General features: G+C 39.8%; 1 protein-coding gene across 1 annotated transcript in view; it reads right to left on the bottom strand.

Moving 5' to 3' along the window:
- The window catches only part of LOC138148362 (HAUS augmin-like complex subunit 3), a 369,469-nt gene that overhangs the window by 84,470 nt on the left and 268,241 nt on the right, over positions 1 to 16,758 (bottom strand). The window contains exon 19 of the mRNA XM_069071053.1: positions 2,463 to 2,545. Coding sequence (XP_068927154.1) covers positions 2,463 to 2,545 — 83 coding nt within the window. The remainder of the gene's footprint in view (positions 1 to 2,462; positions 2,546 to 16,758) is intronic.

Below are 16,758 nucleotides of genomic sequence, written 5' to 3'. Positions count from 1 at the left end.
CTCAATGAAAAATTTAAAAAACTAAGCATAGAAGATGAAAAGATAAAATAAAAGTCAAATCAAGAACTAACATATTTAATGGAGAAGAACCAAAGCCATTCTGCTATGTAAGAGGCTATGTAATGCTGCCAGCCTCTCTCACCTTCCTCTCCTCAACCTAGTGAAACTCTAATAGCCTTCGAAGCTTGGTTCAAAGTGCTATCTCCCCTCCCCAATCCCTCTAGCAGGAAATAAAAGAAAGTTTAGGCCTCAGTGAAGTCCTAATAGATGAAAGGAAGACAAAATAAATGGAGAGCTATATGTTATATTTGACTGGGAAGACTAAATATAGAAAGCATGAAAATATCACCTTGTTAAACGTAAACAGATTTACCATAATATTAATTGAAATCTTTGCAGGATATTTTATAGAACTGGGTGCACTACTAGAAAAATTCATCTATTAAGAATAATGGGACAAAAATGCTGAAGAGTTTTTGCTCAAAAGATAACAATGGCAGACTCAGCAGATCCATGTCACCAGGTGACAATTATTCAACCTACATAAGATCATAGATTGCTAGAGCCAGAAGCAATTTCAGAGATCATTGCAGAGTTCAATCTATCCACTTGACAGATGAGTAAATTATGCCTGCTACACAAAGGGTACTATAGATTGAGTCCCTACCTAATACCTACCTAATATCCTACCTAATCTTGGTGAATTGCTATGGCTGGAAAGATTTCTCAGCTGGAAAAGTTTCTCTGCTGGAGGTCAAATTTTTGGTGATGAGCTCTTTGCCTTTAGCCAGGTTGGGCATGAGATGGCACACAGTCTATGGAAAGTCCTGTACTCCAAGCCTTCCTAGCTTGATAAGAGCTGCCAGAATTTGCACTTCACTGGTACAGCCTTTGAGAATCCAGCATTACCACTATGCCAGTATGATTAATACTCTAATGCCATTATATTCTGGATTACTTAGGTATGACTGAGTATTTTTAAGGTAAGTACTGGACTTTTTATTTCACTGATATAAGGAACTCCTTAGCAATGCAGGTTGACACCTTTTACACAACCTATAGTCTTAAGAGAGATCCCCTGAGTACTGAGAGGCCAAGTGACTTACCCAGGGTGACAAAGCCAGGATGCATAAAAGGCAGGACTTGAATCCAGCTCTTCCTGGTTCCAAAGCTGGCTCTCTCTCTCTACTATAGCAGGCTGCCTCTAATTATTACCTCACTACTGCTATAGTATGGGTCACAAAGGTTTAGTGGACTAACCTAAGAATTCAATCAGTCATTGGGATCTTGTTTCTGGGCTCCTGAGTTCCTAATAACTTCTAGAAATATAGGACTCTAGTGCGGAACAGTTTCTCTGACAAGTGGTCATACAGCTTCTGCTCCAGTGCTGGTTTGAGGGAATTCACTGGTACCCAAAGAAACCCAGGTTGTTGTTGAACATCTCCCATTTTTAGGAAGTTTATCCTTATATTGTGCCAATATAAGGCAGGAATTTATGGAACAATTTGTATATAAATTGAGAATTTCTTTCATCTTATTTGCTTTTAAAGGTCATTAAGATATAGGGCACAAAACATTAATAAATTATGTAACAATTTTCATTTCAAATGAACTGTTAAGAAAAATAGTTTTATTTCCCATAATGTTTGAGACCCTGTCTCCCATGATGCTTAAACCATGCAAGAGCCTGCAATGTACTGACATCGCCAGCTGAGGGCTTTAGATGGTAAGGAATGTTCTACAAGGTTGGAGATTTTTAAAAAGGAAAGTAAAAAAAAAAGGGAAGGGTGGGTTTCATGGCCAAGAGAGGCAAGCTGGAGCTCTGGCTGCCCAGGGAGAGAGGGCAACCATGTATAGTCAAGGCCTTAGAGGCCCATTTGGGCTGCGGTGATGATGATGGTGACAATGTTATGGTGATAGCTGACATTTATACATGTGGTATGTTACTTGAGCCTTATATAAACTCCATGCAGTTGATAGCACTGGTATTATTACTCCATTTTGCATATGAGAAAACAAAGTTTCAGAAAGGTTAGGTAACATTCACTGACCTCCCTTAAGAAAGTACTGGCAAAATATTCCCGGAGGCAGATGGCATACTACAAGCATCCAGCCCTGGGGCCAAGGCCAGAAGCAGCCATGCCCCCCCTGAGCCCACTTCACTGGGAGGTTTAGAAGGATTAAGGGGGAATTGGATGATAACTCCCCTGTGGCTTTGGAGTATGTAGTTCTGCATGCATGAGAGCAGAGATTGTTCTGTTACTAGATTGCCTTATTTATTATGTCTCTTTACATCTTAAATACTTTTGTTATTAGATTTACACGTCTCTGGGATGGTTCTGCAATAGCATCATAGATTAGAAAGGGATTTAGGCCATGGGATGAATAATTACTATCCCCAAATAGCATCACTGAAACTAAGAGTAGTTAAGGGATACAATATGTTTAAAAACAATTCCTACCTGCTCCATACACCACTGAGTATACAACTCGCTTGGTCTGCTCCCTCTCCACATGTGTGACTTGTTCAAGAGGAATTCCCTTCCTAGGAAGATAAAATCTTTTATCAGTTCCCCAAAACACAATGAAATAGCATTTTCCAGGTATTTTCATGAAAATTAAAAAAAAATTCTGCTGTTCAGACAGTACTGAATACAGTACCTACATTTTAAAACATCAGTCTAGAAATCTACACTCATTACTTCATACAAGAAAGTTCCTGGTTGATCTACAATGCATAGGCTAAGTGTGGAGGATTCAGAAGGTGAGGGTAAAATAGTTTATGCTACCCCATTCTTTCAAAGTTGGGGGAAGAGGCAAGCCATGAGTATTTACTACCTAGCCCTCAGGCTCTGATGTTGTGAACATGTATGGATGCAGGCTTTTCTCTGTCTCATTCAAGGGGATTTGGATCTGCCTTTCCTATCCTCAACCACATGCTTTGATGGAGTCATCTAGCAGCATAAACTCAGAATTAGAGATGAGCTCAATGTATAAGATAAAATAAGAATTAACCTAAACCCTCAGCAAGCATTTGAACCAACTGATTGTCAGACATGAAAGTTTGAAAAATGCAGTCCACATAGGACTGGGTATAATGTAAAATCCATAAATATGCTGCTTCTTGTCTGATATTATGTATAGAATCTAGAGCTAGAAAAGACAGCAGGTTATAAATAGGGACCCAGAAAGGGGAAGGTAAGTGCCCATGACCTAACAGGGAGTAGAGAGCAAGTTTAGAACTCAGGTCCTCTTACCCCAAATTCAGTGCTTTTTTTTTACTGCTCCATATTTGTATAGGCCCTCAGCCTGCCCAGCCTTGCACCTTAGGGATCCATTAGCAAATACATTGTGAGACTTTATTACAGGCAAAACAAGTTGTGAAAGTACTGTGGGAGAGGGGTGGCTAGAGCACTGGTCCTGAAGTCAGGAGGACCTGAGTTCAAATCCGGCCTCAGACACTTAACACTTACTAGCCCTGTGACCTTGGGCAAGTCACTTAACCCCAATTGTCCTACCTTCATCCCTGCTAGAAAAAAAAAAGAACAATAAAGTACTGTAGGAGAAACATGGCTAGTAAGAAGTCGAGTGGGGATTCAATCTAAGTCTTCTGATTCCGAGCCCAGGCTCTACCCTCTACTTCTTGTCATTTTTATCCAACAATGACACTTGAAATAACATCCAGTAATGATACTTATAAGATCTTTCCTATATGCTCACTCGGTAGCCATCACAGAATGCCTGCAGATAAGCTTTTGCTTCAGGTAACTTCAATACCCATTTCCTTTCAAATAATATAATCACCTCCTTCTATCTCTTCCTTACTGGCTAATAAACTCAATTTCCCTTTTGGTCTTTCCATTTGGCAAGGGCCTCCTCAGTCTAGCTCCTGTTTACCTTGCCAACTTTACTCCCTTACGTGGAGTTTCTGTTCTGTTAGGAACCTACCTACTTGGAAATCCTTTGGCAAGATTTAAATTACAATTGACATCAAGTTATCTTCTAGTTTCTTGGAACTGATAGTGGAGGGGTAAGGGGAAGAATAGCATAACTCACTTCTCTGGATGGCATTATGTACTCTCATTTTACAGATGAGGGGACTAAGGCTCAGAGGAATTAAATGAATTCAAAACCAGGTTCTAACTCCGAGTCCAGTGCTCTTTCATTACATCAAGTTATTCCAACTGGCCTAGTCACCATTCCCTTCATACAACTGCCTCAATGCTTTTGCTTCTGGTATTTTCCCTTCAAAAGTGTCTAAGTTCTCCCTGTCCTTCCTGGCTCAGGTAAAATTCCATCATCCCCATATATTCTTGCCTTTTCATTTTGACTTTCTTCCTTGAACTATTAAAGCTTCAACTCTGCTATCATATGACACTAGACATAAATTATTTTTTAGTACTGTTGAATTTTTTCTTGTTGAATGAAAGAATGAAAAAAAGCATTTAAGGGTTTATCATGTGTCAAGCATTGTGCTAAGATCTGGGGTTACAAGTACAACCAAGTGAGACAGTCTCTGCCCTCAAGGAGGTTATATTCTGAAAGACGAACATATTATATAGAGTAGAACAAGAGTTAGAAAGAGGGAGGCATGAAAATGTGGTGGCATGGCTTGGAGATGGCCATGAAATGGTACGATAGGTCCAGGACCATGTAAGATAAGGTGAAAGAATGCCAATCAAAGCCCAGAGGTTTAGGAATTTGAATTCTGGTGGGAGATGCTGAAGAGAAGACCAGAGTATAGACATGTAGCTTGAAGATAATTAGGAACTAACACGGTGTGCCTGGGACCCATCATTTTATTCGTTTGTCCCATCTCCCTTCTCCTAAGTGCATTGAGACAAGAACTACCTCTTTCTTATATATCCTTGTTGACCCACAGCCTATCACAAAGTCCTGCAAACAAATGCAGGGCAGTTTATAACCACAGATAAGAAAACAGCAATGATGACTCTTGGATCTATAATATTTTAAGGTTTACAAAATGCTTTCCTTATAACAACTCTGTGAAGTAGGCATTACAAGTATTATTATCCCCATTTTAAGGATGAAGTAACTTCTGAAGTTAAGTGACTTGCCTAGGCTCACAAGTCACTGGCATTTGAATTGAGTCTCTCTCCTGACTCCAAATATAGAACTTTTTCCATTTGCTGGGGATGGCAGTAATCAGCAGACCATGAAGCCTATGGCAGAGTTTTGCCACCTCCAATACCTATCTAGTGACCAAGGGAAGGCATTTTCCTGATTTAACAAATAACCTCCCCACAGTTTTTTGCTCTACTTCTGAAGAGAGTTGACTCATGGTATTCTCTAAATGGCAGCAGATGGCATAAATAAAGCTCTCCCTTCTCAGATAATAATCCTGAATTAGCCAGAGCAGAATACCCAAGAGAAAACAAATGGTCTAGAAAAGTGTAGTGATGCATTTAGGCTGTCTGTACAACAACAGGTAAACCTTGGGGGCATGGAATGAGCTGTTTTGTACTGGTATGGGGTGGGGGGACATCTATAACTAAGACCTGTGGGGTTCTTCATTTTGGTGGGGAAAGTTGGGGTTGGGCAGACCATGTTCCTGTCAAAATGTTTATTTCCTGCTGACGAGATAGGAAAAAACTGTTGATAGCTGGGGATCGCTTCAGTGGTGCCTTTCTTGCTTCTAGTCATCTCATTTGATCTAAGTACCCTTGGAAGTTAACCATTAAGGTCTCAGGGCCCAGCTTCAGAGAGCTTTTATTTATTTATTTTAAAAAATTTTTTAAATTTATTTTTAATTTTCAACATTCATTTCCACAAGATTTTGAGTTACAATTTTTTTCTTCCTGTCTTTCCCCTACCCCCACCCCAAAATAGCAAGCCTAGTGAATACGCCTTCCCCCAATCTATTCCCTCTTATATCTTCCCCCATCACCCACCTAACTTTCTAGTAGGGCAAGATGGGTTTCTATACCCCAGTACCTGTATAATCTTATTTCCCAGTTGCATGTAAAAAACCAATTTTTAAACATTTGTTTTTAAAACTTTGAGTTCCACATTTTTTTCTGTTCTTCCCTCCTCACCCACCCCTACTGGGAAGATAAGCAATTCAATATAGTTTGTACATGTGTAGCTACCCAAAGCATTTTCATAGTAGTTATATTGTGAAAGACTAACTATATTTCCCACCATCCTATCCCGCCCCCCACTTTTTCTATGTTCTCCTTTGACCCTGTCCCTTTTCAAAAATGTTTGCTTCTAACTACCCTCTCCCCCAATCTGCCCTCCCTTCTATCCTTCCCCCTCTTATCCCCTACCCCGCTATTTTCCTGTAGGGTAAGATACTCAATTGAGTGTGTATGTTATTCTCTCCTTAGGCCAAATTCAATGAGAATCAGGTTGTCCCATTCCCTTTTACCTTCCTGCTCTTCCCCTCCATTGTAACAGTTTTTTTCTTGCCTCAGAGACCTTTTAGTGATTACCTCAGGCCTGCCCAAGGTCACTAGAAGTTGAGACAGGACAGTCCTTATGGCCCTGGGACATAGTAGAAACAGCACTGAGTCAGATTTCTTGGATTTGAGTTCCAGCCCTGATATTTACTATGTGATTATAAATAAGTCACTTCCATGAGGCTTCAATTTTTTCATCTCTAAAATGGGGCGAATTCTACCAATTCTACCACCTTTACTTGATTGAGAGGCAAGTGCTTCATAAATGATAAATCTTTATAGTAATGTGAGATGAGATGTGAGCCTCAGCTTCTTCATGTCAGAGAGTGTTAATAAAAGAAGCACTATCCATCATCTTACAAGGGTTGTGAGGAACATACTTATTCAATTTTAAAGCAATAGAGAAATACATGTGAAGAGGAGGAGGATGACTTCATAGGCATACTAGTCACTGCCCTGAGTAGGCATCAAGGATGCTAACCCAGGCTGATGCACAGAGCTGGCGGCCCGAGCTGGCTCTTGCTTGGTTTTTGAAGATGATTTTGGCACAGTGGCATTCTCAATGGGAAAATTCCAGTTAGATCCAGTTCATAGTTCAGTTTCAGGGTATTAAAGGTGAAGGTAAGTGGAGAGGGAACATGGTCATGCCCTTTGAATGGAGAAGCCATTCAATTTCCCTGGGCCTCAGTTTCCTTTTATGTATAATGAAAGAGTTGAACCATATGACCTTTAAGGTCCCTTATAGCTCCAAAGCTTTAATTCAATGACCCACTGTACTCTATACACAAGCTTATATTCCCTTTTTTCTTGAGTCAGAGCCATGGGAACCATTCCCTCTGCTCCTTGGTACTGAATATATGTAGTGGAAACAGATATGGTGGATCTGAGATCAGTAATTATGATCTGATTCTGACATGTAGGAGTTGTGTGACCATGCCTAAATTACTTCTTTCTGAACCTCAGTTTCCTCATATGTAAAATGGGGATATATATCAAACTTGCTACCTATTTCAAAGAACAGTGTGAGAAAATTGTTTTGCAAATTTTAAAGTCCTAGGAAAGTAAGTTATTGTTGTAATTATTGTTATTATTCCTTCCTCTGTTCTACTGGTCTAGATAACAGGAAATGAAACTTGGTATGAACGTTTTTGTTCTAATAACAGTAGCACTGTATAGTTGGAGGGGATATTTCCAGCTGAAGAGGGAGGAATCCCAGGAACATTCCCAGAGGCATCATTTTAAATTCTCTTCCTCCAAGTCACTAACTAAAATAGGCAGATGGGCCCACTTGTCTTTTGTGGCAGTCAAAAACAGATATCTCCTGCTTCTCTGCCATGTGAGGATCTCTCTGTCCTTAAATATCTCACAGCACTTTGCCTAGATGCCTTCTTTGCACACTTAGAACCCCTTCTCTTTTATCACAATTAGTTGTGTCCTTATCTTTTCCCCTCCTTTTAGATTTAAGGTCCTAGAAAACAGGGATTGTGCTCCTTTTTAACTTTGTTTCTGTAGTTCTTAACACAAGGTTCCTGAATGGAGTTGATGCCTAATATTTATTGAATTGAAATGAAATGTGGAGGGCAAGGCTTATTTTGACTCTCCATCACACTCACTACTTTCTCAGAGCCGTGTAAGAAAATGACCTTCAGCAGCAGGCTAAGGCATTGGTCTTCAAAAATAAGCTGAGTGTTTAGCTCAAGTGGGTGCTTCAATGATGCTACACAAAGAGCTGCAGGGTTTTGTGGGGCCTCTGGAGCTCTGGTCACGCAAGCTATCTGCCTTATAAGTGACTGGAATGAGTGAGTTGGAGGAGAGCTGCCATGTAAGCAAGTGTATGCAGCTGCTAATGTGATTCCCTCATCAGTCTTTAAGAACTCTTCTATGATGCCTGGACCTAAAGGCCTTGAAGGAGTCATCTGGCTGTAGTTATGAGTGTCTCATTGCAGTCTCAGGCAGCCTGGATATATCTGCCTCCTCATGGACATCATCAGACCTTCACTGAATCAGGAATGCCTGGCACCAGCAAGGGCAAGCCTTCCCACGCTCCCTAAGGCCCCAACATGAGTCCTCTGAGAGTCACTTTCTGGGTTGGGGCCCTTTTGATTGTATTCTTTGGCTCCCAACCTTTCCTCCTTCATTTTGTTACTACTGAGTAGACAAGTAGAAGGGAAAAAACAATGGTTCAGGCCAAAATATGCTATTTAGTAGGAAACACTTGCATGACAATAGCTCAAAGATATGAACTGATTTCCTCAGTTTTTCTTTCTAGTAGCAAATAGTTGTCCACATAGCCAACTCCATATGAGTGTCAGCAACAAACCATTCCAGCTGGTATAACACTACCACCTCGGAGGAGAGATCAATCAGCAAATTAAGAAGTGTTTTATCAAAAATGTACCAGACTCCATGCTCAGTGCTGGGTATGCAAGAGAAATGAACCCTGCCCTCAAGGAGCTTGTTTTCTAACAGGCTGGAGAGGGACAAAATAGTTGCATATATAGGTATAAACAAAACATACAAAGCAACCAAGGAAGGAATAGTTCTGGAGAGTGACCAACAATATCTGTGGTGTGGGGTTTGCAGGGGGAAATAGACCATAGGTATCTGCTGGGGATATTACCTCCACCTGTTCAAAGTTTCAATGCAGATTTTTTCAGCTACCTGCTGAACATCACCCTGTGGATGGCCCTTTGGCCCCTCTAACTCAACTGAACTCATCGCTCCTCGCCCCCACCCCAAATTTGTCCTTCTTCCCAGCTTTCCCTTTTCTGCTGATGACTTATCCTCCCAGTCATCCAGGCTCAAAACCTCAACCTCATCTTTTGCTCTTTTTTTCTCCCTCACCACCAACCCAACAACAAATCAGTTGCCATATACTATTTCTACCTCTATAGCTCCTCTGTTCCCTCCTTCCCACTTACACTGTCATCATCCTGGTGGAGGCCTTCATCTCTGCGTACTTAGACTCTTTTTAGAGTTTCCCAACTAATCACTCTACCTCTAGTTTCTACTCTGTCCAACCCATGTTGCACACGTTGCCTGAATTATTTTCCTAATGCACTGTATTGAGCACAGAGCCAGACTGAGCAAACACTTCATGACACTTGTCATTTTTTTCCTTAGTTCTTAAAGGTATTTTCTCTGAGGTCTCTGATTGTATCTCTGGAGTGCAGTTGGAGGTGGACACCAGAGAAATGAAGACAAAAGACACACAAACACAGGAGAGACACATTATGTTATAACTAAACTGAGCTCTCTTCTGCTCTTTGTTCTTAGTCTGCCTTGCCCATCCTTGTGTCTTTGCTCTCACCATACCCCATGACTAGACTGGGTTCCCTTTCCCCTGAGCATCTCAGCCTGCTCAAGTCTATCCTTTAAATTTAAATAATAGCTTAGACTCTCTCTTCCCCCCATGTGAAAGTGACTTTTTCTCACCACCCCTTGTCTAGGCCTCGACTTTGTGTTTTTCTTCCTTTCCCTTGAGGTACATATATTTGTGTACTTGTTCTTTCCACTGTTAAATGGAAAGCTTATTAGCAGAACCTATGCTACATCAACCTTTGTGTCTCCAGGGCTTAATACAAGGCCCTGTATACAGTGCCTAGCAATTGTTTGTTTTATTAAATTGAACTGAGTAAAATGGAGGGAGAGCAGCTAGGAGGCGCCATAGTGCACAGAGCCCCAGGCCTGGAGTCAGGAAGACTCAACTTCCTGAGTTCAAATCCAGTCTCAGACATTCATAGCTGTGCAAACCCAGGCAAATCACTTAACTGTTTTAGTTTCCTCATCTGTAAAATGAGCTGGAGAAGGAAATGGCAAACCACTGTAATTTCTTTGCCAAGAAAATCCCAATTTGGTCACAAAGAGTTGAACATGACTGAAAAACAATTAAACAAAAATGGAGGACAACTCCCATCTTGTCAATCACATGATCACATAAGATACAAGGGAAATGTTTCATAACTGTAAAATGCTATGCAAATATGTGATTATTATATTACTAAGAATTTTCTTAAAACTCAAAATCAAGATTATTTGAAATCTTTAAGGTTTAAAAATATCAATAATGCCCTCAATCCCAGGTTTCTCCCTAGCACAAAAATTCATCTTTAAAAAAAAAAAACAGGGACAGCTAGGTGGTGCAGTAAATAGAACCCTGGCCCTGGAGTCAGGAGGACCTGAGTTCAAATCTGACCTCAGACACTTAACACTTACTAGCCGTGTGACCTTGGGCAAGTAGCTTAACCCCAACTGCCCTGCATTCCCCCCTCCAAAAAGAGCAAAACAAACAACAGTTTCCCAGTGATTTTTTTTTAAAGCAATTGGGGTTAAGTAACTTGCCCAAGGTTACATGGCCAGTTATTTCTGGGTGTGGGGCTAAGCATCTGAGCCCGGATTCGATCTGCAGGTCATCCCGACATTGGAGGCGGTGCTCTTACTCGCTGAGCCACCTGGCTGCCCCTCCAGTGATGTTTTGTGGCTGCCAACATGGAAAGTCATTATCTTTGAAGAATCCAAATTGGGACTCAAAGAGCAATGGCAAGACAAAAGGTGGATGTAAGCAGGCTAAATATATTGCTAATATACAAGGAGTGGCATAAGGGATATCATCTAGGATCCTAGATTTTGAGCTAAAAAGGATCTTAAAAGTCTATCTGCTCCAACCCTTCATTTTACAGATGAAGAAATAAAGGTTTGCAAAGTGCTTTACAAATATTATTGTTTTATCCTGACAACAACCCTAGAAGGTAGTTATTATTACTCCCATTTTACAGATGAGGAAACTGAGGCAAACAGTGGTTAAGTGACTTGCCCAAGGTTACAAAGCTAATTAAGTATCTGAGGCAGAATTAGAACATAGGTCTTACTGATGCCAAGTCCAGAGCTCTATCCACTATGTCAGTTAACTGCCTCCATCTCGGTGGAAAACAAAATTATTTTAGACCCTCTTGCAACTGTGACTCTTATTCCTTTGCCTTCATGAGTTGTACAATAACTGGAAAAGGAAGAAATGTTTCTTGCAGGATAACTATTTTAGTCTTTAGATACAAAAAAGAAAAGGGAAAGTGACCAAATATTTTTTACTATTCACCTCCCAAGACAGTTAATTAGGCTAAATGGTTTGCTACTTTATCTCATTCTAGATAAATCTTTGATGTTCTAGATTTGGATTATACAAATATATTTTAATTATGATTTCAAAAATAACTTGGAATTATAAACTATATAATAGATGTCATCAAAATAAAATAATTCACGAATCAAAATTTTTATTTACTAAGCAGACCTAATAAGCAGGAGAGAGAAGGACAAGACAGATTTAATTTGGTTAATGAAGACTAGTTCAGAAACACTCTTTCAATATGCAATGAAGAAATGTTCATTAGGTAAGAGAGAAGGTTGGTCAGGGGGCTTCCTTGATCATTTTGAGCATATCTTTCCCTCAGAGTTTGGATACATACATTGGTACCTCAATAACACCTATCTCTCAGGGGTGTTGTGAGTATCAAATAAGATGATAATTGTAAAGTGCTTAGCAGAATGCTTGGCACAAAGTAAATGCTATATAAATGTTAGCTGTTGTCACTATAGTCATTATTATTTAGGGGTCTCAGACAAGTCCTGATAGTGACTGGGGTTGCTCCAGGATGACTGGCTGCCTGGGCCTCAGGAAGATGGATTCCTGTGGGAGGAGTCAATTCTCTTAGTGACTTACAAAAGTGAGAGGACAGGTCAGCTTGGCCCTTCTGCTTTTTTCACATTTTCCCTATCCAGAAGAGAGAGCACCATGCTGGTACTAACAAACAAAAGATGAAACAGTTCTTCCCCTCAAAAGATTTACAATTGCATAATAGCTTCCATTTCTCTATCACTTTACAGCTACAAACTGTTTTTCTCATAATAGTCCTATGAGGTAATATGTATAAGTACTGCCATACCTATTTTTACAGATGAAGAAACTAGGCTTAAAATGAATTCATATGATCATGGTTTAAATGATGAAGTCAAGTCTTAGATTATAATCCTTCAGACACTTTATATGTATGTTTGTATGTGGATATATAGCTAAATATGTGAGCTATTATTCTTAATCCTAGGTCAAAAAGAAGTTTTATCAATGCAATATATTCTCTCTCAATCTAAATAATAGTTCATATGACATGTAGTAGTAGTAGTAGTAGTAGTAGCAGCAGCAGCAGCAGCAGCAATAGCAGTAGTAGTAGTCATCTGTAGTTGAGTACTATTATTTGGTGTTTCATGTTGTCTCCTGTGTTAGATTATCAGCTCCTTGAAGGCAGAGATTATATTTTGCGTTTATATTCTCAGCACTTATCATACTGCCTGGCACATAGAAGGGCTTAATAAATGCTTATTGACTGGCATTTAGTGAGAAGCTGAAAGAACAGTCTGACATCAGTATGGTATCTATTACTGTCTACCATTTGTCATTTTCAAAACTCTTCCCCTGGAAAAAAGTTACAAAAGAGTTTCATTGTATATATATATATATATATATATATATATATATATATATATATAGAGAGAGAGAGAGAGAGAGAGAGAGAGAGAGGATCCTTGAAAAATGAAACCATCTTCAAAGAATTAGTCAGGTGGTTTTTTCATAAGAAGCATACATCTGCAAGACTCCCATGAGGAACCAGTGAGACATCAAGGGCTACCAATCCCATGCAGCTAGGCAGAAAAGCTTCATTGTTTGCAACTTGAACAGTATAGATGAACAAGAAAAAGAACTTGGTGGCCTGGGGATTTTTTTTTAATAACTGTAAGATTAATCCTGTCACTGGCAGGTATTGAAGTTATGAAAATGTCCCCATGAAAGCATTTTGTACTCTTCATTCATCTAAGCAAATTCCTGTGAGGCCACTTCAATTTTTGAAAGGAAATGTGTAGATCATAGATCCAATAAAGAATTTAAAATGAAAAAAAAAAAGGTCTTCACATAGATAGTTAATGGTAGAATTCTTAAGTGTGTGGCAGACTGGCATCATGGAAGGATGACTATACTCAGTCTGAAGCCCTCAGGTTTTGATTCATGCTCTACCGCACCCTGGTAATATGGCCCTGGCTATTCTTTTATCTCAATTTCTAAACTTCATTTCCTTTCTATGTAAAATGAGAATGATACTTGCATTGTTTACTTTATAGAGCTCCCCTCCCATACCACTCATTTCCATCACAGTCCTGTGTGCAAAATCTTTTGAGCTGATTTCAGTTTTCGCCACTGGCTCAGCTGCTCTGCTGAGCTCCTTCAGGGAGCCTCTATTTTGGGGCCAGGCTCAAGTTGCCTGTTTCCTTCCTCCTCTGGCTGCACTTCAGACTCTTCAGGCTTTGCCCCCATGCCTTGACTCTGGTACCCTCTCTTGCCTGCCTCACCTCCTCACATCTGGCCCTTGTTTGTATACTAAGTTCCCGCGTTAGAAGGTGAACTGAGGGCAGAGATTCTTTCTTGTTTGTTTTTATCTGTATCCCAGTGTTCAGCACAGGGACTGGCACATGGTCAGCACTTACCAACTGCTTGGTGCCTGCTTGCTTGCCATTCCCTTTCCTTTATTCTCACTGCAAATCCCTAGGACAGGTCCTTCCTTCCTGGTCTTCTTACCTTTTCTCTGCCTCTCCTCCAGACCATCTTTCATACCAATGCTAGAGTCATCTTTCTTATGCAGGATTCTGGAAATGTTACATTTTAAAAATTGTCTCTTGAGCTCACAGTCTTCTACTTGACGTTAAACCCCTCCAACAGGAGCTTTTAAAAGTTGTAGAGATAACTTTATAAAGTTATTTTTAAAGTTTTATAGATGCCTCTAATTGTTTTATTAATTCAACAATCATTGTTTTATATACTGCTCCTAGCTCCAAAAGAACTTTCCCAAAGAAAAACAATTAAGTGAAGCCCAAGCAAAATAACAATTGCAACTGCATCTGTCAGCATGTGAAATATTCAGTATCTCTCATCTCCTCCCACTCCTCTACCAAGAGTGAGGTGTGTTTTATCGTTCATCTTCTGAAAACAATAGTCCAGCTGCCTTTTAGTATTTTTGTTTACAATACCGTAGTCATTATATATTCTCCTGATTCTTTCTTTACTCTGAATTAGTTTATATAGCTTCTTGTATTTCAATGAATTCCTTCTATTGGTCATTGCTAATGGAACAGTAAAATTCTATTGTATTCCCATACCGCAGTTTGTGTGACCCCTTCCTAACTGATGGCACCCCTGTGTTTCCAGTTTGTTGTTGATGTAGTTGTTTGCTGCCACAAAAAGTGCTGTTGGGAATATCTGCTGGACCTTCCTTTCTGTCTCTGATTTCTCCTTGGAAATATACCCCAATGGAGGTCAAAAGGAACAGTTTAGCAACTTAACTTTCCAAATAATTTTCCAGAAGAATTAGACCAATTCAAGTCTCTACCAACAATGTATTAGTGTGCTTGTCTTCCAACAGTTCCTCCAACGTTGAATATTTGTATTTTATCATTTTGCCAACTTGAAGACAGCTGTTCTATAGCTTTATCACATATTACTCTCCTCTTAACAACTCTAATCTTTGTTCATTTTTTTGAATAGAAGAAAATCTCTGCTCTTTACTTTTTTCAATTAAAATTTCTTTTAACAAACCTTTCTGAAAAACATAAAAACATGACTAAAAAAATGGCAATTTGGTCAAAGTCAACAGTTATTCAGAACAAAATTCTGAACAATATTTTAGTCAAGAATGGCTATAGGTATAGTCATAGACAATGGCCCTGAATTGATAGGCCCTCTGCTACTGGAGTAGGTACAAACAAAAGCATTTCCCCTCAGTTATATTAAGAAAGAAAACGCATCTTTATGAGAGACAAGTCAAGATGGCAGAAAAAGAAGACCTAGAAAAAGTACCAAACTAAGTCCTGATCAGGAAATCCAAGGGAAAACAATCACAGTAAGTCATTTTTTTTCCTGCCTAGATCAACATAGATATTATGGTATGGAGGATGAAGTCTAGGTAGGAGGGCACTGCTCAGAACATGCTAGCATGGGCCTTGATTGTGGGTCTGTAGCTATGTATTAGGTCAAGAAAATGTCCTAGATATAGCACAAAGGGACCTGACACAGGACTAGGATCAGGAACAGGTGACAACTGGATGCTCTATTGTTCATAACTCTGAGCTGGGTCCAGGTCCAGCATGAACTGAGGAGGGGAGCCATGACCCCTATGGGTGGCAGGGTGAGAATGGAGACCTGTGTCTCCACAACTGGTTCAGGGAAAGGATGAGGGTGTATGCTGGGCAGGGAACAGCAATGCATGGCTCCTACATTGGGAGTGGAGCAGGGTTTCAGATCCAGTTCCCAACCTAGAATGAGCCCTGTAGCTGAGTAACCAGGGCAGGGATCCCAGACTAAAGGAGAGCCTGCAGTTCTATTGCTGAACTATTGGCTTAGGTCCTGTAACAGTCTACTGGAATTCCATCAAGGGGCAAGCCCTCAGTTACATTGCTCAGACTTAAATCTGGGTTAGGAGCTTGGAAAACTCAGACCAGGAAGGCAGAGAATAGACTTCTCCCTGGAAAATCACTGAGTACACTAAATACTTGCAGTTCCTCAACCTGAGCTTTATATGAGATCCTTGAATAAGATGATTCTCCATACTCCAAGAAAGCAGCAGCAGGATACAAAAGAACACAAAATAAGACCAAGCACAGACATTCCCTCCAGAAGTATGCAGAGACTGGACCTAAAACAAAGCCTGAGGTTTGGAAGCAAGGTTGAAAGAATGAGTAAACAAAGAAAGAATACCATTGTAAAGAGCTATTATGGTGACAGAGAAGCCCAAGAAACAGGTGCTTCAGGGAAAAGAGGGCTGTGTACTGGGCAAGGAATAGTAGCAGAATAACAGAACAGAACAACTCCAAAATGTCTACAAGCAAAACCTCAAAGAAAAACATAGCTTGGGCATGTCTTCAATTAGCATTCATGGAAGAAATGGGGTAAGAGTTAAAAAAAAAGATTAATAAGGTTTTATAAATGAAATTAAATTTCTAGAGGAAATAATTAGAAGAGAAATGAGAGCTATAAAGGAGGAACTTGGGAAGAGAATTAACAACTTAGAACAAAAGGTACAAAGCCTTAACTAAGCAGCAGACTCTTTGAATATTAGAATTAACCAAATAGAAGTTAACAATTCTATGAGACAACAAGATATATTGCAACAAATTTTTTAAAAGTTGAAAAAAATATAAGGTACCCCCTAACAAAAACAACTGAGCTAGAAAACAAGTCAAGGAGAGATAGCTTAAGAATAATTTGATGACCTGAAAACCATGTCAAAAAAAAGTTGTC

The sequence above is a fragment of the Petaurus breviceps genome, unplaced genomic scaffold, assembly GCF_028583685.1.
Source record: "Petaurus breviceps papuanus isolate PSGF00001 unplaced genomic scaffold, PetGlider_PUasm1.0 140, whole genome shotgun sequence".
NCBI classification, from domain to species: Eukaryota; Metazoa; Chordata; class Mammalia; order Diprotodontia; family Petauridae; genus Petaurus; species Petaurus breviceps.
This window is presented reverse-complemented; position numbering and strand designations above follow the sequence as displayed.